General features: G+C 43.9%; 1 protein-coding gene across 3 annotated transcripts in view; it reads right to left on the bottom strand.

Annotated features, from left to right (window-relative positions):
* Window positions 1–26,376, bottom strand: part of LOC139268583 (FYN-binding protein 1-like) — a 163,847-nt gene that overhangs the window by 113,857 nt on the left and 23,614 nt on the right. For all 3 annotated transcript variants that reach the window (XM_070886947.1, XM_070886948.1, XM_070886949.1), the window contains exons 2-3: window positions 15,715–16,819; window positions 12,642–12,714 (exon numbers count right to left, since the gene is read on the bottom strand). In XM_070886947.1, the coding sequence (XP_070743048.1) occupies window positions 12,642–12,714; window positions 15,715–16,819 (1,178 nt within the window). The remainder of the gene's footprint in view (window positions 1–12,641; window positions 12,715–15,714; window positions 16,820–26,376) is intronic.

Genomic DNA, 26,376 nt, shown 5'->3' with positions numbered 1-26,376 from the left:
GTGAGGCCGCACCAAGACCTTGTACAACTGCATTAAGACCTCCCTGCTCCTATACTCAAATCCCCTAGCTATGAAGGCTGGGTGTCATGGTACATCAGTCATTGAAGTTTAACATGCAGGTACAGCAGGCGGTGAAGAAGGCAAATGGCATGATTTCCTTTTCATGAATCCATGCTGACTTGGACCGATCCTGTCACTGTTTTCCAAATGCGCTGCTATTTCATCTTTAATAATTGATTCCAACATTTTCCCCATTACTAATGTCAGGCTAACCGGTCTATAATTCCCCATTTTCTCTCTCCCTCTTTTTTTAAAAAAAAGTGGTGTTACATTAGCTACCCTCCAGTCCATAGGAACTGATCCAAAGTCAATAGACTGTTGGAAAATAATCACCAATGCATCCACTATTTCTAGGGCCACTTCCTTAAGTACTATGGGATGCAGACTATCAGGCTCTGGGGATTTATTGGCCTTCAATCCCATCAATTTCCCTCACACAATTTCCTGACTAATAAGGATTTCCTTCAGTTCCTCCATCTCACTAGACCCTCGGTTCTCCTAGTATTTCCAGAATGTGTCTTCCTTCGTGAAAACAGAACCAAAGTATTTGTTCAATTGGTCTGCCATTTCTTTGTTCCCCATTATAAATTCACCTGATTCTGACTGCAAGGGACCTACGTTTGTCTTCACTAATCTTTTTCTCTTCACATATCTATAAAAGCTTTTGCAGTCAGTTTTTATGTTCCCAGCAAGCTTCCTCTCATACTCTATTTTCCTCCTCCTAATTAAACCCTTTGTCCTCCTCTGCTGAATTCTAAAATTCTCCCAGTCTTCGGATTTGCTGCTTTTTCTGGCCAATTTATATGCCTCTTCCTTGGATTTAACACTATCCCTAATTTTCCTTGTTAGCCACGGTTGAGCCACCTTCCCAGTTTTATTTTTATGCCAGTCAGGGATGTACAATTGTTGAAGTTCATCCATGTGATGTGTAAATGTTTGCCATTGCCTATCCACCGTCAACCCTTTAAGTATCATTCGCCAATCTATTCTAGCCAATTCACATCTCACACCACCGAAGTTACCTTTCCTTAAGTTCAGGACCCTAGCGTCTCTAAATTAACTGTGTCACTCTCCAGCTTTATAAAGAATTCTACCATATTATGGTCACGCTTCTCCAAGGGGTCTCGCACAACAAGATTGCTAATTAGTCCTTTCTCATTACACATCACCCAGTCTAGGATGGCCAGCCCTCTAGTTGGTCCTCGACATATTGGTCTAGAAAACCATCCCTAATACACTCCAGGAAATCCTCCTCCACCATATTGCTACCAGTTTGGTTAGCCTAATCTATATGTAGATTAAATTCGCCCAAGATAACTGCTGTACCTTTATTGCACGCATCCCTAATTTCTTGTTTGATGCTGTCCCCAACCTCACTACTACTGTTTGGTGGTCTGTACACAACTCCCACCAGTGTTTTCTGCCCTTTGGTATTCCGCAGCTCTACCCATACAGATTCCACATCATCCAAGCTAATGTCCTTCCTTACTATTGCATTAATTTCCTCTTTAACCAGCAACGCCATCCCACCTCCTTTTCCTTTCTGTCTATCCTTCCTGAATGTTGAATACCCCTGGATGTTGAGTTTCCAGCCTTGGTCACCCTGGAGCCATGTCTCCGTAATCCCAATTATATCATATTCATTAACAGCTGCCTGCGCAGTTAATTCGTCCACCTTATTACAAATACTCCTCGCATTGAGACACAGAGCCTTCAGGCTTGTCTTTTTAACATACTTTGTCCCTTTAGAATTTTGCTGTAATGTGGCCCTTTTTGATTTTTGCCTTGGGTTTCTCTGCCCTCCACTTTTACTTTTCTTCTATCTTTTGCTTCTGCCCCCATTTTACTTCCCTCTGTCTCCCTGCATAGGTTCCCATCCTCCTGCCATATTAGTTTAACCCCTCCCCAACAGCACTAACAAACACTCCCCTTAGGACATAGGTTCCGGTCCCGCCCAGGTGCAGACTGTCCGGTTTGTACTGGTCCCACCTCCCCCAGAACCGGTTCCAATGTCCCAGGAATTTGAATCCCTCCCTCCTGCAACACTCAAGCCATGTATTCATCTTAGCTATCCTGCCATTCCTACTCTAACTCGCACGTGGCACTGGTAGCAATCCTGAGATTACTACCTTTGAGGTCCTACTTTTTAATTTAACTCCTAGTTCCCTAAACTCGGCTTGTAGGGCCTCATTCCGCATTTTACCTATATCGTCGGTACCTACATGCACCATGACAGCTGGCTGTTCATCCTCCCTCTCCAGAATGCCCTGCACCTTCTCCGAGAAATCCTTGACTCTTGCACCAGGGAGGCATCACATCATCCTGGAGTCTCAATTGTGGCCGCAGAAACGCCTATCTATTCCCCTTACAGTAGAATCCCTTATCACTATAACTCTCCCACTCTTTTTCCTGCCCTCCTGTGCAGCAGATCCACCCATGGTGCCATGAACTTGGCTGCTGCTGCCTTCCCCTGATGAGTCATCTCCCCCAACAGTACCCAAAACGGTGTATCTGTTTTGGAGGGAGGTGACCGCAGGGGACCCCTGCACTATCTTCCTTCCACTGCTCTTCCTGATGGTCACCCATTCCCTATCTGCCTGTGTAACCTTTACCTTCGGTGTGACCAACTCACCAGACGTGCTATTCACAACATCCTCGGCATCGCGAATGCTCCAGAGTGAATCCATGCGCAGCTCCAGTGCCGCAATGCGGTCCGTCAGGAGCTGCAGCTGGATAAGCTTCCTAAACATGTAGTAATCAGGGACACTGGAAGCGTCCTCGAGTTCCCACATAGCACAGGAGGAGCATGACACGGGTCTGGGCTCTGCTGCCATGACTTAACCCTTAAATTACTTAATTTGGCAACAATGCCTAGGATTTTCTACTGCTACGAGCAAGAAGAAAAAAGAAAAAGAAAAAGAAGAAAAAAAAAGAAAAAGAAGAAAAAGAAGAAAAAGAAGAAAAAGAAAAACTACTCACCACTCAACCAGCCAATCACTTACCCTCTTGGCTGTGACTTCACACTTAGATTACTTTTTACTTCTCTTTGACTTTTGACCCTGCTGCCGCTGCTTCCCTCACAGGTCCGCCTGCTCCCGCTGCTGTTCCCGACTAGCTTGGACTGGGCCTCAAGCCACGGGCTTTATTGACGCGCTCCGCTGCCGCCGCCGCTTCCCTCACAGGTCTGCCTGTTCCCGCTGCTGCTCCCGGCTAAATTTGTCAAATACAATTTCCCTTTCATAAAACCAGATTGACTCTACCTACTCATATGATTTTCTAAGTGACCTGTTACCACATCCCTAATAATAGATTCTAGTATTTTGCCTACTACTGATGTCGAAAGGGTAACTGGCCGATAGTTCCATGTTTTTTCTCTTCCTCCTTTCTTAAATAGTGGGGTTATGTTTTCTACCTTCCAATCCTTGGGGACTGTTTTACAATCTGGTGAATTCTGGAAGATTAATACCAGTGCATCCACTATCTCTGCAGCTGCTTCTCAAAACCCTAGGATGCAGGACATCAGGTCCAGAGGATTTGTCGGCACTTCTACTGTGAAGACAGATACAAAATATTTGTTTAATGTAACTGCCATTTCCTCATTGCTCATTATAATTTCTCATGTCTCTGCCTCTAAAAAGAGGCTCATTTACTTTCACTAATCTCTTCCTATTTACATACCTATAGAAATGTTTATCATCTGTTTTTATGTCTCTTGCTAATTTACTCTCATTTTTTCTCTTTCCTTATCAATTTCTTGGTCCTCCTTTGCTGAATTCTAAAATCCTCCCAATCCTTAGGCTTACTGCTCTCTTCGACAACTTTATGAGCCTGTTCCTTTGATCCAATACTATCTTTAACTTCTCGTCAGCCACGGTTGTGCCAGTTTTCCCATGGGATATTTGTGCCTCAAAAGTATTGTATATTTGTTGTAAATGATGTATTAATTCTTTAAATTCTAGCCATTGCTTGTCTACGGCCATACCTTTTAATGTGTCTCTAATTTCCTGATTTATATTATGCCCTACATTACAACTACTGTTTGGGGGCATATAAACAATTCCCAGCATTGTTTTCTGCCCCATAAGATTTAAGAGAAGGTACATTAAAATGGGTCCTTTTTAAATTCAAAACAAAATGAGATTTGACAAATCTACCAAGGTTGCATTTCATTTTTTTCCAGCATAATTATCTAGTTTTGTTCAGGTTTTTAATTTTTTATTGTTTTTTGTAGGAAACAAAATGCTGGTTGGATAGAAATCTTGTATAGAAACAGTGGTCATTGATAAAGACCGATTGTCCTACATTATTATAATATCCCCCGTCTACTTGTTTGAATACATAAACATTTTATTTCAGGTAATCAAACTGCACATTGAACTAGGAAAACCAAGAAACCGAATTGAATCAGTCTTAAATTTTTCAGAATTCTGAACTACTGTTCCATTAATTGGGATGTTGGAACAGTGCAAGTTACGGGATTATCCACAGACACCAATGCTAACCTTCTCCATCCACCCATACCCACTCCTCCATCTCAAACAATGGAAAAATTTACAGGAAGTGCACATAGTCCTTTAAATATGCTGTGGATAAGACATCAAAATAATTAGAATACACCAGGATAAAGGTCTTACAACTGTTTTATTAGATTATGCAATTGCACGCCTGCGTGAAATCCCCAAAACATGAAAAAACATAATTTTCTTCAAATCTATGCGCAAAAAAAGCACTGAGCTAAAATTCCACCGTGCACTGTTTTTAGTGCGGTATGTTTGCATTAAATGCTCACATATAATAAATAATTTCATAAAAATAGCCCATACAGGAATTTGATATGTATAGAGCATATTAAAAAATAGTACTAGGAGGAATTTCAAATCACATGCCTCTGGCTAACCTCAATTACCAACACACTCAACTAATGTTTGACTGCAATGCAGTACAGGAGCAACAATGTTGTGAACTGAAGCTAGCCAAAAAGGATGTCAGCTTCTGTTTATAGCAATGGAAACCAGTTGGCTCAATCAAAATGCTAACCATCTCCTGGTGCGCTAGGTTTCTGACATTTTAAGTTTAATCAAGGGAACGCTGCACTAATTAAGAAGTGTAATGTTTGTCACAATGGAGGATGCTTTCTTATCAAACAAATAATTTCATTGTTTTCAAATTTCGGTGAAAAATTAGGGGATATTTTAACCCCCACCTATCCACTGAGATCAATGCGGGTGGGATGACAGGGGGTGCACATTGTGTTCCTACTCCTCATCGTTTTAAATAAGCCTGAAATCAGGCACGAGAAGGCCACCCACTCCAGAGGAGCAGGAGCCTGATTTAAATGGTAATGTTTGGTGACGTCATCGGGACGTGCACAACATTTTTACTCTGGACCTGACTAAGGCCCACATGGTTTCCAACCAATGAAAGTTTGCAGTGTTATGTATGCAACACTATGTAAGCAGCATTCTACCACCACCAGAGGGCGTATCTGTTGGAGTCCCAAGGGATCGCAGCATCCCTTGGGAGCACTGTATATAAGCAGACCTCCCATGCTGTACAGGCACTCTGGAGTCTACAGTACTCAGTTACATTGTTTTATTCGAGACATAACAACTGGCAACGAGATACCGAACCATCACGCGAAAATGCAGAGAACTGTTGGCATCCTGGAGAAATTCACAGAAGGGGATGATTGGGAGGCCTTCGTGGAGTGACTCGACCAATACTTCGTGGCCAACGAGCTGGAAGGGAGTGTGAACGCTGCCAAATGAAGAGTGATCCTCCTCACCATCTGCAGGGCAACAACCTATGGCCTCATGAAGAATCTTCTGGCTCCAGCAAAACCAACAATCAAATCATATGAAGAACTGTGTACGCTGGTCCGGGAGCACCTAAATCCGAAGGAGAGCATTCTGATGGCAAGGTATCGATTTTACACATGTCAACAGTCTGAAGGCCAGGAAGTGGCGAGCTACGTTGCCGAACTAAGATGCCTTGCAGGACATTGCGAATTTGATGGATTCCTGGAGCAAATGCTAGGAGACTTCTTTGTGCTTGGCATTGGCCATGAGGTTATAGAAACATAGAAAATAGGTGCAGGAGTAGGCCATTCGGCCCTTCTAGCCTGCACCGCCATTCAATGAGTTCATGGCTGAACATTCAACTTCAGTACCCCATTCCTGCTTTCTCGCCATACCCCTTGATCCCCCTAGTAGTAAGGACCTCATCTAACTCCTTTTTGAATATATTTAGTGAATTGGCCTCAACAACTTTCTGTGGTAGAGAATTCCACAGGTTCACCACTCTCTGGGTGAAGAAGTTCCTCCGCATCTCGGTCCTAAATGGCTTACCCCTTATCCTTAGACTGTGACCTCTGGTTCTGGACTTCCCCAACATTGGGAACATTCTTCCTGCATTTAACCTGTCTAACCCCGTCAGAATTTTAAATGTTTCTATGAGGTCCCCTCTCATTCTTCTGAACTCCAGTGAATACAAGCCCAGTTGATCCAGTCTTTCTTGATAGGTCAGTCCCGCCATCCCGGGAATCAGTCTGGTGAACCTTCGCTGCACTCCCTCAATAGCAAGAATGTCCTTCCTCAGGTTAGGAGACCAAAACTGTACACAATACTCCAGGTGTGGCCTCACCAATGCCCTGTACAACTGTAGCAACACCTCCCTGCCCCTGTACTCAAATCCCCTTGCTATGAAGGCCAACATGCCATTTGCTTTCTTAACCGCCTGCTGCACCTGCATGCCAACCTTCAATGACTGATGTACCATGACACCCAGGTCTCTTTGCACTTCCCCTTTTCCTAATCTGTCACCATTCAGATAATAGTCTGTCTCTCTGTTTTTACCACCAAAGTGGATAACCTCACATTTATCCACATTATACTTCATCTGCCATGCATTTGCCCACTCACCTAACCTATCCAAGTCGCTCTGCAGCCTCACAGCATCCTCCTCGCAGCTCACACTGCCACCCAACTTAGTGTCATCCGCAAATTTGGAGATACTACATTTAATCCCCTCGTCTAAATCATTAATGTACAGTGTAAACAGCTGGGGCCCCAGCACAGAACCTTGCGGTACCCCACTAGTCACTGCCTGCCATTCTGAAAAGTACCTATTTACTCCTACTCTTTGCTTCCTGTCTGACAACCAGTTCTCAATCCATGTCAGCACACTACCCCCAATCCCATGTGCTCTAACTTTGCACATCAATCTCTTGTGTGGGACCTTGTCGAACGCCTTCTGAAAGTCCAAATATACCACATCAACTGGTTCTCCCTTGTCCACTCTACTGGAAACATCCTCAAAAAATTCCAGAAGATTTGTCAAGCATGATTTCCCTTTCACAAATCCATGCTGACTTGGACCTATCATGTCACCTCTTTCCAAATGCACTGCTATGACATCCTTAATAATTGATTCCATCATTTTACCCCTACCGATGTCAGGCTGACCGGTCTATAATTCCCTGTTTTCTCTCTCCCTCCTTTTTTAAAAGGTGGGGTTACATTGGCTACCCTCCACTCTATAGGAACTGATCCAGAGTCAATGGAATGTTGGAAAATGACTGTCAATGCATCCACTATTTCCAAGGCCACCTCCTTAAGTACTCTGGGATGCAGTCCATCAGGCCCTGGGGATTTATCGGCCTTCAATCCCATCAATTTCCCCAACACAATTTCCCGGCTAATAAGGATTTCCCTCAGTTCCTCCTCCTTACTAGACCCACCGACCCCTTTTATAACCGGAAGGTTGTTTGTGTCCTCCTTCGTGAATACCGAACCAAAGTACTTGTTCAATTGGTCCGCCATTTCTTTGTTCCCCGTTATGACTTCCCCACTATTGACTGTTGAAACACCAAACCTGAGCAAAGCCATAACGATAGCCCAGGCATTTATGTCCACCAGCGATAACGCCAAACAGATTTCGCAGCATAAAGATGTTTCGGCAAGTACTGTACACAAAGTATTGTCGTTTTCAGGCAGGAATGCATATGGCAGAAAGTACACACCTGCAGCTGCATGACCTCAGATGACAGAGTCTGCCATCAAGCGTTAATGCGAGGCAATTGATACCTTGTTGGCGCTGCGGAGGTGATCATCGAGCCCATCAATGCCGTTTCAAACACTATGCATGCAAAGGCCGTGGAACAATGGGACACCTCCAGTGAACATGCAGACGAGCTGCAAACCCTTCAAACTACCACGTTGCTGAGGAAGACCGATCCATGGCGGATCAAACTGAACTAGAGACTCAATCAAAGAGGCAGAAGTGTACGGGGTACACACCTTCACCACAAAATGTCCACCGATCATGTTAAAAGTTGAACTGAACGGAATTCCAGTATCCATAGAATTGGACACAGGTGCGAGTCAGTCCATCATGAGCAAAAAGGCCTTCGACAGGCTGTGGTACAACAAGGCACACAGGCCCAAGCTGAGCCCTATTCATACCAAGCTGAGAACTTACACTAAAGAGCTGATCCCTGTAATTGACAGTGCAGCAGTAAAAGTCTCCTATGATGGAACAGTACACGAACTACCACTATGGATCGTACCAGGAGATGGCTCCACACTGTTCGGCAGAAGCTGGCTGGGAAAAATCCGCTGGAACTGGGACGACATCCGACCGCTTTCGTCCGTCGATGACGCCTCATGTGCCCAGGTTCCGAGCAAGTCATTATTTGAGCCAGGCATTGGAAGTTTTTCGGGGGCAAAGGTGCAGATCCACTTGGTTCCCGGTACACGACCCATCCACCACAAGGCACGGGCGGTGTCATATATGATGTGAGAGAAAGTGGAGATTGAGCTAGACAGGCTGCAACTTGAGGGCATCATCGCGCCAATGGAGTTCAACAAGTGGGCCAGTCCGATTGTCCCAGTTCTCAAGGGTGATGCACGGTCAGAATTTGTGGGGACGATAAAGTAACGATTAACCGTTTTTCGCTGCAGGACCAGTACCCGCTACCCAAGGCAGACGACCCATTTGCGACGCTGACAGGAGGAAAGACATTAACCAAGTTGGACCTGACCTCGACCTACATGACGCAGGAGCTGGCGGAATCTTTGAAAGGCCTCACCTGCATCAACACGCACAAAGGTCTGTTCATCTACAATAAATGCCCATTTGGAATTCGATCGGCTGCGGCTATTTTTCAAAGGAACATGGAGAATCTGCTAAAGTCGGTTCCGTGCACCGTGGTTTTCCAGGATGATATATTGATCACAGGTCGGGACACCATTGAACACTTGAAGAACCTGGAAGAAGTTCTAAGTCGGCTAGATCGTGTGGGACTCAGGTTGAAATGCTCGAAGTGTGTTTTTCTGGCACCAGAGGTCGAGTTCTTAGGGAGAAGAATCACGGCGGACGGCATCAGACCCACCGACGCCAAGACGGAGGCCATCAAGAACGCGCTGAGACCAGAGAACATGACGGAGCTGCGGTCGTTCCTGGGACTCCTCAATTATTTTGGTAATTTCCTAAGCACCTTGTTAGAACCTCTACACGTTGCTACGCAAGGGAGATGATGGGTATGGGGAAAATCACAAGAGACAGCTTTTGAGAAAGCCCGAAATCTGTTATGTTCCAACTAACTGCTTGTCTTGTATGATCCATGTAAACCTTTAGTGCTAGCTTGCGATGAGTCTTCGTACAGGGTCGGGTGTGTGTTACAAGCAGCAAACAAATCGGTAACATTGTAACCGGTCGCTTATGGGTCTAGGAGCTTGTCCAAGGCCAAAAGGGCCTACAGCATGATTGAAAAAGCAGCTCTGGCATGCGTTTACAGAGTGCAAAAAAATGCACCAGTATCTGTCTGGGCTTAAGTTAGAGTTAGAAACTGACCATAAGCCACTCATATCGCTATTCTCAGAGCAAAGGTATTAATACCAATGCCTCTGCTCGCATCCAAAAAATGGGCGCTCATGCTGTCTGCATATAACTCTAATTCGCCACAGGCCAGGCACAGAGAACTGCGCTGATGCCCTCAGTTCGGCTACCATTGCCCACCACCGGGGTGGAAATGGCACAGCCTGCAGACTTGCTCTTGGTGATGGATAGATTTGAAAATCAAAAGTCACCCATCACGGCCCGCCAGATCAGGACCTGTACCAGATCAGGATTCTTTACTGTACCTTGTAAAAAAACTGTGTCCTCCATGGGAGCTGGTCCAGCGGAGATGCATGAAGAGATCAAGCCATTCCAGCGGCGTAAAGACGAAATGTCCATACAGGCGGATTGTCTTTTGTGGTGTAATCGTGTGGTTTTGCCCAAGGAAGGCAGGGAAACGTTCATACGCGACTTACACAGTACCCACTCAGACATAGTAATGATGAAAGCTATAGCCAGATTCCATGTGTGGTGGCCCGGCATTGACACAGATTTGAAGTCTTGCGTGCTCCAATGCAACACTTGCTCTCAACTGAGCAATGCACCCAGGGCGGCACCGCTAAGTTTGTGGTCATGGCCCTCCAAACCGTGGTCTAGGATCCACCTTGACTTCGCTGGCCCGTTTCTTGGCAAAATGTTCTTGGTTATTGTGGATGCTTATTCAAAATGGATTGAGTGTGCAATAATGTCTGTAAGCACGTCCACTGCCACCATCGAAAACCTATGAGCCACATTTGCCACGCACTGCCTGACGTCCTTGTCAGCGACAACTGGCTGTGCTTCACCAGCGCTGAATTCAAGGAATTCATGACCCACAATGGGATCAAGCATGTCACATCTGCCCCGTTCAAGCCCACATCCAACGGCCAGGCAGAACGGGCAGTCCAAACCATCAAGCAAAGCTTGAAACGCGTGTCAAAAGGCTCGCTGCAGACCTGACTGTCCCGAGTCCTGCTCAGCTACCGCACTGGACCCCACTCACTCACCGGGGCTCCCCCAGCCGAGCTGCTGGGCGCTCAAAACAAGGCTCTCTCTAGTCCACCCTGATCTCCATGATCATGTCGAGGGCAGGCGGCATCAACAAAGCATGTACCATGATTGCGCAAATTTGTCACACGATATTGAAAGTCAATGACCGTGTATTTGTACTCAACTATGGACATGGTCCCAAATGGCTTGCTGGCATAGCCAAAGAATGTAGTAGGGTGTTTCAGGTCAAACTCGCAAATGGACTAACTTACAGAAAGCATGTGGACCAAACCAAACTGCGATTCACAGACAGCCACGAGCAATCTGAAGAGGACACCACCAACTTCGACCCTCCGGCGCGCACACACACACACACACACACACACACACACACGTGACAACCGATATCGCAGTTGACCATGAAGCTGAACTCATCATCCCAAGCAGCCCAACAAGGCCAGCTGCGCAGCAGCCAGCGAAGGCCCAACCAACTCACCGACACCTGCATTTGTACTGAGACGATCGACTAGGGAGCGGAAAGCCCCAGATCGTCTCACCCTGTAAATAAGTGTACTATTGACTTTGGGAGGGAGTGATGTTATGTATGCAACACCTTGTAACCAGCATTCTACTGCTACCAGAGGGCGTATCTGTTGGCGTCCCAAGGGATCCCAGCATCCCTTGGGAGCACTGTCTGTAAGCAGTTCTCCCATGCTATATAGGCACTCTGGAGTTAGAATAAAGAAACTAAGGTCACACTTACTCATGTCTACAGTACACATTGCTTTATTCGTGACATAACAGGCAGCAGCCAGGATTCAGGCCACTGGAGGCCTAGGTAAGTGTTTAAAAATGTTATGGTTCTTTGTGGGCCAGAAGGAGCAAGGATAGGGAATGCTTCATGGGCATTCCGTATCCAAAGTTCCCCTCTCCTGATTGACTGAGTGTTGGGAGGCAGTAAATTTTCTGAAACAACTTACTCGGTATTTTCTAAACTATGAGGAGTATAATTGAACTTTGCTTTATAAATCTGCTGAGTAACTGGATTAAATTGCACAGAACAGAAAGTGCTGCCAATAGCCAAATGAAGTGTCCCTTGGGGAAGGAATATGGGATAATCTATCAATTTAGCCTATCTTCAAGGATGTATTCAAGGTAGCTCTTTTATCAATTATCAGATGAAGTGCTTCTATAATATGGGAGGGAATTCCAACCCCTCTCTGGCAAATCTTTTCCCTCTCCCAGACATCCCTGATAATTATTCTCTAGGGGAAATTGGAGAGCAAGGCTCAGTAAAAAGGGAACCACTGTCCTGGTAAAGTGACTTGCATCATTTTACTATAATTTGTGAATAAAAACATTTAATGGCATTAATCATATCCATCACTAAAAGTAAACAAAATTAAAATGTAAATTACAGCCATCTCAAAGGCTCCAAAGAGGAGCTGGCTGCTTCAAGACCTATGCCAGCTTGGAAACCTGCTCAATGCTTGGAGGGTGGAAGGGGTAGGATGATTTTGCTATCATTTACTGGCATACTTAACTGTTTGCTCAGGAGGTATTAGGCCACCAAAATTAGTTCAAAGGGAATGGCAGGATTCCTCTCAAAATATAAAAAGGATAAAAAAAAACAGGTAAAGATATTTTAGCAATATTTGATTTAACTGCACAAAATCACAAAAATATGTACCAGCTGTAACTACTACCCACTTTACCTTCCAGTGCTTAAAATGTTATATTCCTCTGGACGGGTTAGCAGCGATGAAGGTATGCCATTCTTCTTAGATGCTGTCAAAAGAAATATGACATGTTATCTGGCTGGCTTGTAACAACAGCTAACAAGCAACAACCAAATATTACAGAAAAATGTTGGTCATTAGGTTTTTGGAAAATACCCAAAAATAATAAAACTGAGGAGGTATTATATTATTTGTGTCACAATAAAACTGCCTGAAGTTTAATTTATATATCTGCATAGTTTGACTAAGTTTCATTAAGTGTGATAATCATTTGTTGTCATCATTTTAAATCCAAAAACATCTCACTTGTGAATTGGATTAAATCAAAAAGAAAAGAAAAAGCTGGAAAGACTCAGCAGGTCAGGCAGAATCTGCGCAGAAACAGAAGTCAGTATTTTAGGGCTCAATTTTCCCCAAAGCTTTTTTTGGCGTACTTGAAGAGTTACGTGTTTTTTTAGGGCCTAAATATGCCAAAAAAAAGTTCTGTTTCCCCATTGGATTTCTTTATTTTGGCTTGGCCTAATCTGTCCTTTAGTTTTGGGGATGGAGCCTTGATCTGCGCCAAAAAGATTGGACTGCCATGGTAATTAGGGATACAATGCGGGCTGAGGCTGCAAAGTGAAACATACAGCCAGCTCGCAACACATTACATCAATTTAAAAACACAATAAAATATATTGCAGCAACTTATCTACTGGTCCGCTCACCCGCCTGACATCTCAAGAAATGTCTCTCTCTCTCTCTTACCTGCGCCGATTTCTTTAATTCTCCGGAAGGTTTTTCTGCAGAGGCCATATACGCTGGTATAAGCAGCACTTGAGTAACTCTCAGCTGGCCAAACTTGCCTAAATGGCCAGAATTGGCACGGGTGGCAGGTTACGCCCCCTTTGGCGGAAAAAAAACTAAAAAATCATAACTGAGTTACACTGGTGCAAATTGATTGGGGAAACACTGGTTTTTAAAACATAGGCCAAAAAAAGCAGCCTGCTCCAAAGAAACAGCACAAATCATTGGGGAAAATGAAACCCTTAGTACTTAGACTATCCCTCGGGACAAGATATTACTGATGAACATTTAAAAAAATAACGGAGGGAAAGAGGGAAAAAAAACTCATTCACTCCCATTGCCTCTTCGACCCCTTCTCCTTTCCAGTCTCCTCCTCTCTTCACTCCCATCATTATTTGACCTCTTCCTCTTTGAACTGCAGGCCCTTATATATCCTCACAACCTTAACCCCTCATCCACACCCCCATTATTCCCCTTGAATAACCTTCCTCTCCTCCTCATACAATTCCTTTTAAAAGGGACTTTGTTTCCTTTCAAAATGTAACTTGTATTTTAAAAATCAATTTAGAATGAGGAAAGGAAGTCTTCCCGTTGACTTTTATAGATGTTGCCTGTATTGCCTAAATCCCAACAACAAACAGCGTTTTTTAAAAAACTGAACTTCCATGAACATGAAGTATTTTTCTCTCCCTCACTTTCTAAAGTTTATAGAACAAAAATTACAATAGATGTATAATCAGAAATCTGTATTTTTTTCTCACCCTCTGACTCGCAGTTATTTTTAAATAATATAAATTTTACTTCACTAAAAGCTTTTGAAATTTGTCCTCTTGTTTTACAAAATTAGTTGAAATGCTATTGGATACAAAGCTAGAACAATAAACAGCTGACTGAACCTTACACGTGTATGCTGGGAAATTAGGCATCATGCACAATGCTGAGACTGTACAATCCAAGTTCAGTTCACAGTCACACAGCTTTGAGCAAAAATATCAAGTCCGAGCTCAGGTTTTCGGGAGCAGCTGAAGCGGACAAATAAAATCTTTATTGGAGGCACTAAAAGACAATTCAATGGACACATTTAATCATATTATGAAATATGCAATTGTTTTGATTTTTAACATTTTTTGTTTAAACTCTTATCTTAGAAATTAGAGATCTGAATTACGAAGAAAAATGTCAATTGAAAAAATCTTCATGAAGTATTTTGAGTGATCAGTGGGAACCCAGTGGCCAGAAAATAGTCACAGGGCGATATACTCTCACTATAAAATAGCAGCTGTGTGTGTCACTCAGCATGGCACTGAACATTAAAAAGGCCCATCAAGTATCACCTATAGGAGTAAGAAGTGCAGCAGTTTCTTATAATAGCCCTGAATTTGAGGCCCCTACGGGCGCATACAAGGTGCGCATGCGCCCGTAGGGGTCTCAAGTTTCAGGTTTAGGCATGTGAAGCGCATGCGCCTAAACCCAGAACTTGCGATCTTTCAAGAATCCTCTTGACAGATCGCACGCATCTGAAGGGAAAGGGCTCCACGGATGGAGAGTTTGGCTATTTGCACAGTGAATGCCCTTAAAATTCTTACGACTGATAAAACTAGGCCTGCTTTTATCAGTATTAGACTTTTAAAGGACAGAAAAATATTTTTTTTCCAATAATTTAAACATTTAAAATCCTATTGCATAAGCTAAGTTTATTTTTAGACCATTTAAAATGTAAATTTATTTTTCAAAAAGTTATATTTTTGTTTTAAATAATTAATTTAATTCTGTTTTGATTAATTTTAAATACATGATTTAAAAAATAGATATATTTTAAGTGCTTGTGTGTTTGCGGTATTCCCGTTCATACTTGTGAGTTCTGTATATATGGAACTCACCATAAGTATGAATGGGGTTCCCGCTACTTTGATTGGTTGGGCCTGCCCATGTGATCCCAGGGACACGTACGAAGCGCCTACGTGCCTGGGATATGTGGGCCTCAACGCAGGCCTTCGCATAGAGGCTCAGGACCACAAGTCTCTGTACCTCCGGGACCACCAGGTAAATTCTCAGAAATGTTTTCAGGTCAGAGGTATCCGACCGTGGAAAGCCTTCGACCGCAATTTCTGGGAAAATGAGTTTTCATTAAATACACACTCCATATACCAAATTTAATATATAAAGGATAGGTTTTGGAAGCCATTTAAAAATAGTATAATTAGATCTTTACAGGAACTAGAATATCTTATTATGAATTTTGACAGAGATAGGCAGATCTTACATTCCATTGGACTACAACTGTCTATTTTGATATTCTGTAATGCATTGAGGTCTACTTTGAAAGGTCTTGGTGGTTTCACTGGGGGAGGTCCCAATACTGCAATAGATGGGAGTTCACGCCGTTGCAAGGATGTATGTTGATGGTCTTTTTCACAGGCAGCTCCTTCTCCTCGATCCATCAGAAAATTTGGTTCTGGATCGTTAGCTAGATCCAATCTTATGAACCTTGGTGGCAATTCTGGAGAAGGCTCTGATTCCACAGTGTTGTTGTTTTCTAGCTTGAAGCCTTTTTGACCAATTGGTGGTTTGGAAAGATTAATTTCTGGTGGAAGAGATGGGACAGTGATTTCATAATCATTAGTTGTTTGAGAGCAGTCGCGACTTTGTATCAGCATGGTTGGCTCCTTCGGCTGGGATATTTGATCCCAGGCACCGGATATCTGCACCTCTGGCCCCATGCTTAGATCTTCCTTTTTAGATTGGGTAAAAGAAGTGTCTCTGAAAAGTGGTCCATCACTTTTAGATAAAAAAGAAGAATTAGGTCCTGAGTTTAACAATGAGGGTGGGAGCGTGGCACATTTTATCTTTTGAGCTGGTGCACTAGATGCTACAGTGCAATGTAAAGAACTCTCCCAAATATTTAACTTTTCTTTAAATGTGATTTTGTCCATTTGGTCATTTTCTTTATTATCTTCTGAAGTTCTGGGTTCTGATGTTTCATTTATAGGCTTTTGAAATTTGTTGGGACTAATTCCCAGTGATGCTGGGTTAGAGGCGGTAAAATCTTCAGCTCTTCCTCCACTTTCTGCTGGAACACTGGGCTTTGTCCAGTCAGCCAGTCTCAACAGCACAGGCTTTGGAACTATTACTGGTTTTGCCAGAGGAATAGGAGGACAAGGAGATGTTGCATGAACTTGTTGAACAATAGCATTGTGAGTAGCAATTGTCTCGATAATGTGGATGTTAGTTACGTTCAATACTGTTTTAGTATCAGACACTCCAGGTGCTTCAGAAGCTTGTGAAGGTTGTTTACCAGTGCACTTGTTCTTTATTATATCAGACTTCTGAAACTTCGCTCGAAGAGCTTTAAAATCAATTATTTCTTCCTGGAAAGAAGAGCAAAAACAATGGTTACCTTTTCTAGCCAGAACACAATAGGCTCTCCAACCTTAAACAATAATTTGTTTATTTAAAGTAAAACTATTTCAACAAGGAACACCAGTTGTAATGTTTCCACTACTGCATGTCTGAAATCAGCTAACTTGGTAATCCAGGTACTAAACCTAGGAACCTACTGGTCTGTATGATCACCACTGGAATGGCAGTAGGGGTGCTAGTTGGGATAGTAGTTGGCTTCTGCAGCTCTGGGCTACAAAAAAGTCAGCTACAGCTTTTACTGTTGATAATTAGCCATTAACCATCACCTTTCACTCTCTGTTCTTGCACATAAAAATAGTCACCTGGGTCTGCTGCAGCCACGGAATTGTACTCTAGTATAAATTAGCATATTCAAGAGAGAAAAGGAGAAAACTGTGGCAGAAAAAGCAAAGCAGGAATGATCACCTTTCTTCAGAGAGTTCAAAGATAAATTATGTAAAACTCCCTCATTTCTGCTGTCTTGTTTTACTGTCCAATTATTTCACATTATGCAAACTCTATGAAAGCTTCCTCGAGACAAAAATGTGAACTGTCTATTTTTCCATTACAATCTGTAACCTCATGGCCTGGCATATCCCTCAATCTACCAAAGGGGACCAACCTTGGTTCAATGAACATAAATAGGAACAGGAATAGGCCATATGGCCACTCGAGCCTGCTCCGCCATTCAAGATCATGGCTGATCTGATCATGGACTTGGCTCCACTTCCCCGCCCGCTCCCCATAACCCCTCATCCCTTTATCATTTAAGAAACTGTCTATTTCGGTCTTAAATTTATTCAATGTCCCAGCTTCCACAGCTCTGAGGCCCCAAATTCCACAGATTTACAACGCTCAGAGAAGAAATTTCTCCTCATCTTGGTTTTAAATGGGCAGGCCCCTTATTCTGAAATCATGCCCCCTAGTTCTAGTCTCCCCCATCAGTGGTAACATCCTCTCTGCATCCACCTTGTCAAGCCCCCTCATAATCTTATACGTTTCGATAAGATCACCTCACATTCTTCTGAACTCCAATGAGTAGAGGCCCAACCTACTCAACCTTTCCTCATAAGTCAACCCCCTCATCTTTAGAATCAACCTAGTGAACCTTCTCTGAACTGCCTCCAAAGCAAGTATATCCTTTCGTAAACATGGAAACCAAAACTGCACACAGTATTTCAGGTGTGGCCTCACCAAAACCTTGCAAAGCTGTACCAAGACTTCCCTGCTTTTATACTCCATCCCCTCTTGGCCTTCCTGATCACTTGCTGTACCTGCATACTATCTTTTTGTGTTTCATGCTCAAGTACCCCCAGGTCCCGCTGTACTGCGGCACTTTGCAATTTTTCTCCATTTAAATAATAATTTGCACTTTGATTTTTTTCTGTCAAAGTGCATGACCTCACACTTTCCAACATTATACTCCATCTGTCAAATTTTTTCCCACTCACTTAGCCTGTCTATATCCTTTTGCAGGTTCTTTGTATCGTCAGAAAACTTGGCTATGTTACACTCAGTCCCTTCTTCCAAAGTCGTTAATATAGATTGTAAATAGTTGGGGTCCCAGCACTGATCCCTGCGGCACCCCACTAGTTACGGGTTGCCAACCAGAGAATGAACCATTTATCCCGACTCTGTTCTCTGTTAGTTAGCCAATCCTCTATCCATGCTAATATATTACCTCCAACACCGTAAACTTTTATCTTGTGCCGTAACCTTTTATGTGGCACTGTGTCAAATGCCTTCTGGACGTCCAAATACACCACATCCACTGGTTCCCCTTTATCCACCCTGTTCATTACATCCTCAAAAGAACTCCAGAAAATGTGTCAAACATGACTTCCCCTTCATAAATCCATGACTCTGCCTGACCGAATTTTGCTTTTCCAAATGTCCTGCTACTGCTTCTTTAATAATTGACTCCAACATTTTCCCTAACCACAGATTTTAGGCTAACTGGTCTATAGTTTCCTAATTTTTGTCTGCCTCTAAATAGGGGCGTTACATTTGCAATTTTCCAATCTGCTGGGACTTCCCTAGAATCCAGGGAATTTTGGCAAATTACAACCAATGCATCCAGAATCCCTGCCGCTACTTCTCTTAAGACCCTAGGATGCAAGCCATCAGGTCCAGGGGATTTATCTGCCATTATCTTACTGAATACCACCTACTTAGTGATTGTGATTGTGTTAAGTTCCTCCCCCCCCATAGCCCCTTGACTATCCACTGTTGGAATATTGTTAGTGTCCTCTACCATAAAGACTGATAGAGTTTCTGCCATCTCCATGTTCCCCGGTCTCATCCTCTAAGGGACCAACATTTACTTTAGCCACTCTTTTCCTTTTTATATACCTACAGAAACTTTTGCTATTTGTTTTTATATTTTGTGTTAGTTTACCTTTAGTCTATTTTCCCTTTCTTAATCATTTTTTTTTTAAATGAGGAGTTTAGAAGAGCATGCCAGGAGCAACACCAGGCGTATCTAAAAATGAAGTACCAACCTGGGACAGTTGCAACACAGGACTACATATGCATGCTAAACAGTGGAAGCAGTATGCTATAAATAGAGCTAAACGAACCCACAATCAACGGATCAGATCAATGCCATATTCAGTCGTGAATGGTGGTGGACCATTAAACAACAAGCTCCATGAATATCCCATCCTCAAAGATGATGGAGCCCAGTACGCAAGTGCAAAAGACAAGATTGAAGTATTTGCAACCATCTTGGGCCAGAGTCCTGATGAATCGAATAACTAGGGCTATAGATAGGGTTTTAAATTAAATAGCAGGGTGGGTGGGAGGGATCCGATGAGCGGAAATGTAAAAAGAGAAAGAGAAAAGGAGAAGGCAAAAGCATAGGGTAGCAATAGGGATAATGATAACCAGTGTGACAGGAAGGGACAGAACATATACACACAAGACAGAATTAAAAGCTCTATATGTGAAAGCACACAGCATTGGTAAAAAAAATAGCTGAGTTGACGGCACAAGTAGAAATAAATGGGTATGATCTGATTGCTATTACAGAAACATGGTTGCAAGATGACCAAGGATGGGAACTGAATATTCAGGGGTATTTGTCATTTCGTAAGGATAGGCAGAAGGGAAAAGGAAGTGAGGTAGCTCTGTTAATAAGGGATGAGATCAGTGCAGTAGAGTGTGTAATGTCTCTGCACCTTGTTACAAACTCACACGAGGCATGGAAATATATCAGACACGGTCACTTTGTGACCTTCACCTTTATTGCCCGGACCAAGGAGTGCTGACCCTGGGTGGGACCTCCCCTTTTATACCTGGAAACCCAGGTGAGGAGTGTCTCCCGCAAGTTCACCCTGTGGTCAGGGTGTGCATTTCTAGGGTACAGGTACAGTGTACTTGAGTTACAGTTACATGACGGTCATTGCAAGATGGTTAAATACATGAGAGAGAGAAATTATATTGGTTCATAAGATCAAGATGTAGAATCAGTTCGGGTGGAGATAAGAAATAATAAGGGTAGGAATTCACTGGCGGAGTGGTCTACAGGCCCCCCAAACAGTAGGCACACTGTAGAAAAGAGTATAAATCAAGAAATAATAAAGGCTTTTAAGTAAAGTACGGCAATAATCATGAGAATTTTAATCTTCATGTTGATTGGACAAATCAAATTGGTAAAGGTAGCCTGCAGGAAGAATTCAGAGTGTATGCAGGATGGTTTTTAGGAACAATACACTGTGGAACCAACCAAGCAGCAGACTATTTTAGATCTGGTAATGTGTAACGAGTCTGGATTAATTAACAATCTCAGTGAAGGATCCTCTAGGGAAGAGTGATCACAGCATGGTACAATTTCAAATTCAGTTTGAGGATGAGAAACCTAGTTCACAAACTAGTGTCCTGAACTTAAAGGTAATAAGAAAGGTATGAAGGTAGAGCTGGTTAAAGTGGACTGAGAAAATATTAAAGTTAAAAATGTAGAAACGCAGCGGCAAACATTTAAGGAGCTATTTCATAACTCTCAGCAAAGATATATTCCAGCGAGAAAGAAAGACTAAGGGAAGGATGCACCATCTGTGGCTAACTAAGGAAGCAAAGGATAGTATCAAATTGAAAACAATGTTGCGAAGAACAGTGGAAGACCAGAGGATTGGGAAATTTTTAGAAACCATTAAAGAATGACTAAAAGAAAATGATAAAAGGCAGAGAAGATAGCATATGAGAGTAAACTAGCAAGAAATATAAAAACAGACAGTAAGAGCTTCTACAGGTATATAAAAAGGAAGAGAGTAGCTAAAGTAAACGTTGGTCCCTTAGAAGTTGAGACTGGGGAATTAGTAATGGGAAACAGGAGAAACAGAGAAATGGCGGAGACTTTGAACAAATATTTTGTATCGGTCTTCACGGTAGAAGACACTAAAAGCATCCCAATAATTGATAATCAAGGGGCTATTGCAGGGGGTGGTGGACTTAAAATAATCACCATCACTAGAGAAAAACTACTAGGCAAACTAATGGGACTAAAGGTGGACAAGTCCCCTGGAACTGATGGCCTGCATCCTGGGTCTTAAAAGAGGTGGCTGCAGAGATAGTGGATACATTGGTTGTAATCTACCAAAATTCCCTGGATTCACGAGGTCTCCGCAGACTGGAAAACCACAAATCTAATGCCCCTATTTAAGAAAGGAAGAAGACAGAAAACATGAAACTATAGACCAGTTAGCCTAACATCTGTCATTTGGGAAAATGCTGGAGTCCATCATCAAGGAAGTAGTAGCAGGACATTTAGAAAATCATAATGCAGTCAAGCAGAGTCAGCATGGTTTTATGAAAGGGAAATCAGGTTTGACCAATTTGCTCGAGTTCTTTGAGGATGTAACGAGCAGAGTGGATAAAGGGGAACCAGCAGATGTTGTGTATTTGGATTTCCAGAATGCATTCAATATGGTGCCACATAAAAGGTTACTGCAGGCAAGAGCTCATTGGGTTGGAGGCAATATATTAGTGTGGGTAGAGGATTGGCTAACAGAAAACAGAGAGTCGGGATAAACTGTAACAAGTGGGGTGCCACAGGGATCAGTGTTGGGGCCTCAACTATTAACAATTTATATTAATGACTTGGATGAGGGGACCGAGTGTAATGTAATCAAATTTGCTGATACAAAGATGGGTGGGAGAGCAAATTGTGAAGAAGACACAAGAAATCTGCAAGGGGATATAGACAGGCTAAGTGATTGGACAAACATTTGACAGATGGAGTATAATTTGGGAAAATGTGAGGTTATCCACTTTGATAGGAAAAATAAAAAAAAGTTATTTTTATTTAAATGGAGAGAGAGGTTACAAAATGCAGTGGTAGAGAGGGGTCTGGCAGTCTTTGTACATGAAACACAAAAAGTTAGTATGGAAGGACAGCAAGTAATTAGGAAGGCAAATGGAATGTTGTTCTTTATTGCAAGGGGGATGGAATATAAAAGTAGGGAAGTCCTGCTACAACTGTACGAGGCGTTGGTAAGACCACACATGGAATACTGTGTACAGTTTTGGTCTCCTTATTTAAGGAAGGATATACTTGTACTGGTGACAGTTCAGAGAAAGTTCACGAGGTTGATTCCCGAGATGAAGGGGTTGTCATATGAAGAAAGGTTGAGCAGGTTGGGCCTATACACATTGGAGTTTAGAAGACATAGAGCTGGAACCTCCACTTTTGAGCGGTATAAAAGGGTTTTCAGATCGCCGGCTTCTCGCACACTCTCAAAACACCTAGTTTACATTTTTGAAAATGGCCGTTAGTGAGCGCTATCAAATGGGCGGCATCATTAAATTTTTTTGACCTACTGCCGTAAAGTGTGGCCGTCCTTAACAACGGCATGGCAACGCTCGATTCAGGAGGTCAAGGGTCACCATGGCATGCTCAGAAGAGGAGACAGAGAGGGAGCTCAGAGGGACTGAAGGCATGGCTGGGTGTGGTGTGGTGCTTTGGGAGGAAGGAGGGAGACTTTAGAGCTTCACAGCAAGTAGGCAAACAAAAAGTAGCTATTACCAGCCACATATTTGACCAAATTTGTCCTATAATGGAGGGAGAGGAGGCAGCATCAGAGCACGCTGTGGAGACGGACATTGGAGAGAACAGTGAGGTGGGAGAGGAGCACATTGAAGGCCGCAAAAGAGCCAGGAGGCTCTCAGACGAGGCAAATGCCTCCCTCCTGCAGGAGGTCGAGTCACGTTGGGGTGATTTGACAAAGGGAGGGCGTGGGAAGCCCATCCCAACGGCCTACCAGAGGATATGGACCAAGATAGCAGAGGTGGTCTCGTCGGCGACCAACGAGGTGTGTGAGGGCAACCAATGCCGCAAACGATGAAACGATCTTGTGGGATCCGCAAGAGTATTACATTGATTTACTTGTACTTATGTATTTAAATAATTTGATTTGTAACAGTCACCGAGTGACTATCAGCAAATGTGAGGTCTTGTACTTTTACCGGGAATGTTTTACTCAAAGCCTGCGGTCACGGGGTAAGTCGTTAGGTAAAGAATGATAATTATCATAATAATCATGATTACATCTGTCGGTTATGTGTTGTATCAGTGTCTCTGACAGTTACCTAGCAATGATATCCCCTAATGATCTCATGCCATGTCGTCCCATCACCTTTTACAGAAGAAGCTAGCGACGATGAGATCCATGCAGAGGTGAACGGGTAGGGGGGCCACCAGTCCCCAGCGACATCACTAACATGGAGGAGCGGGTGCTCGCACTCGTGGGGAAGCACCCCCGGACAGCCACAGATGCATCTGCAGACCCTGAAGTGATGCCACGTGAGTAAAGCTTACACCATTCCATGATGTAAAGTCAGTAGATGCCACACCAAATGATATCTGAGCAATCATATAGATAGAGGATTTCTAAAAGTGTCAGAAATAATGCTGGCATAATGAAAATCATTGCAATGCACAATTTGTTGATGGTCATGAAATGTGATGTCTGCAATGATTTTGAGAGCAGTAGTGCTTTTGTCATGCATATGCTGCGTGAAGTGCTGGACTCACCTTGTCATCCTAGCACACCTCTCTCCTCTAACAAACTCATTTGTGTCTTGCACCTCAGCCAGCAGCATGGCCCCAGGCAAGGCCACAGAGGCCAGAAGGTGGGGGCGAAGGGCAGCAGTCGGCCGACGATCCTACTACATCTGGTGCTGAGGAGCTCAGATTGTCGCCCGTCAATCCGCTGGGTCGGTTCTCGATGGACGAGAGCACGGACTTCGAAGAACCTGCATCGTCACGCTCCAGAACCCATTCCACCCCAAGGCCAATCTATTGGTCCTCCGGTCATTCCCGCCTCCTCTCTGGAGGCGCCAGCCCCAAGCACCTCTCCACAGGGTACCCCATTTGTCCTCAGGACAACGACAATCCCACGGAGATCTCGTGGACGCGGTAGGTCTGTTCCACGAGCGCAGCATGACAGCGGAGAGATGGTACAGTTGTCCAGGAGGACTGTAGACATTGGTAACCAGCTCATCGAAGCTTTGGGGGGGGGGGGGGGGGCATATCCCGACACCTGGCCATCGTGACAGAGTACATTCCGCGCATGGCAGAGTCCCTGGATGCGATAGCCAGGAACACTGCTGCCACAGCCCTCCCAGTGGTCCCAGAGTGCGGCACTCCGCCCCTAGATTCCGCACCACCACTGCGAACGACAGATGAGAGTAAGGACCAAGATCCTGTTTCTGTATCAGAGAATGTTGCCCCCTCGGCACCCCCCGCTCCTGTACCCGTCCAACCACCGCATCTACCTTCATCCCCCCCAATGAGGCACCGCCTGAGGAGCTCCTTGGTCAGGCGCCATAGAGTGAGGAGAAGGGGTAGAGGTAGGGAGAAGATAGTTGGGGGGGGGGGGGGAGGAAAGTGAGGTGCATGTGCGCAGTTGATGGCTGTGTTATATCTCCATCTGGGTGTATGGATTTTGTTGCAATGTATGGGGGCTGGGAACCACGCTCCTGCTTTGCCTTTGTATTCTGTGTTGCTAGACATGGTGAACATGTGATTTACGTCAATGGTGGAAAAAGTGGAATGTGGGCGAGGGTTGGGTGTTATTGTCTATGATACTTATGATTTCAGACCAATGTCGGTATTAAACTTTTGTTGTTGAACATAGTTTTGTTGCGCATTGTCTCAGATAGGTGGACCATTACACACTGGTGATTCCTTACTGTGAAAGGGTTAAATACAACTTTACATCAATCAATGTAAACTTTAGTTGGCACCAAGGTGATGGGCACCATTGATGTCGGAGCTGCACACACACAGCGCTCTTTCAGGCAAATGTGTGAGATATCAACTCCTTATGTAAAAGTGGGATTTAACAAATGCCAGCCACACCGCTGGCATCCGTCCCAGTTAGTTCTACTTTTTGTGGGCGGTTTTTTGAGCGGGCGATATTCTGGGTGATGTGTGCAAGGTGGTGAAATTGATGGTAGGTGAGCTCCATGGCTGCTAGTTTGGGTAAATATGCTCTTTACGACAAAAAAGTCACCAGCCGCTTTTATTGAATCTTGGCGTTAAGTCCGTGAGGAAAGTAATGCTGGGCGATATTATGGGTGTTGAAATCGCCCATCCTGCTGATTCCGCCCCCAAAAAGTGGGCGGGCTGTAATATTTTTTCTCGCCGTTAAGTCTCCTAAAAAAGCCCGTCAGTTTCCATTTTGTGCCAAAATATGCGATATATGGGCGTTATATGTCATTTCAGTAGTTAAATGGGTGTTACGCAGGCAAAAATATGTGGAGGTTCTATTCCTTAGAGGTGATCTTGCTGAAACGTATAAGATTCTGAGGAGCCTTGACAGGGTCGATGCAGAGAGGATATTTCCCCTCGTGGGGGAATCTAGAACTAGACGGTATAGTTTCAGAATAAGGGGTCGCCCACTTAATGAGGAGCAATTTCTTCTCAGAGGGTTGTGAATCTTTGGAATTCTCTACCTCAGAGTTGTGGAGGCTGGGTCATTGAATGTATTTAAGGTGGATACAGATTTTTGAAAGATAAGGGAGTCAAGAGTTATGGGGAGGTGGAGTTGAGGCCAGGATCAGATCAGCCATGATCTTATTGCATGGCGGAGCAGAATCGAGGGGCCAAATGGTCTACTCCTGCTCCTATTTCTTATGTTATGTTCCTGAACATACCTTCAGGTAGAAGTGCCGCGTGGATGATCCACCTTGGCCTCCTCCCGAGGTCCCCACCATCATCGAAGCTAGTCTTCAGCCAATTCGATTCACTCCACGTGATATCAAGAAACGGCTGAGCACACTGGATGCAGCTCTGACAACACCCGGCTATTGTGAAGACTTGTGCTCCAGAATTAGTCGTGCCTCCAGCCAAGCTTTTCCAGTACAGCTCCATCAGTGGTATCTACCAGACAATGTGGAAAACTGCCCAGGTAAGTCATGTCCACAAAAAGTACGACAATTCCAATCCGGCCAATTACCGACCCATCAGTCTACTCTCAATCATCATCAGATGGAAGGTGCCGTCGACAGTGCTATCGAGCGGCAC

Source organism: Pristiophorus japonicus, chromosome 8, assembly GCF_044704955.1.
Source record: "Pristiophorus japonicus isolate sPriJap1 chromosome 8, sPriJap1.hap1, whole genome shotgun sequence".
In the NCBI taxonomy this organism is placed as follows: Eukaryota; Metazoa; Chordata; class Chondrichthyes; family Pristiophoridae; genus Pristiophorus; species Pristiophorus japonicus.
Note: the sequence above shows the minus strand (reverse complement) of the source record. Positions and strands in the feature narration are given on the sequence as shown.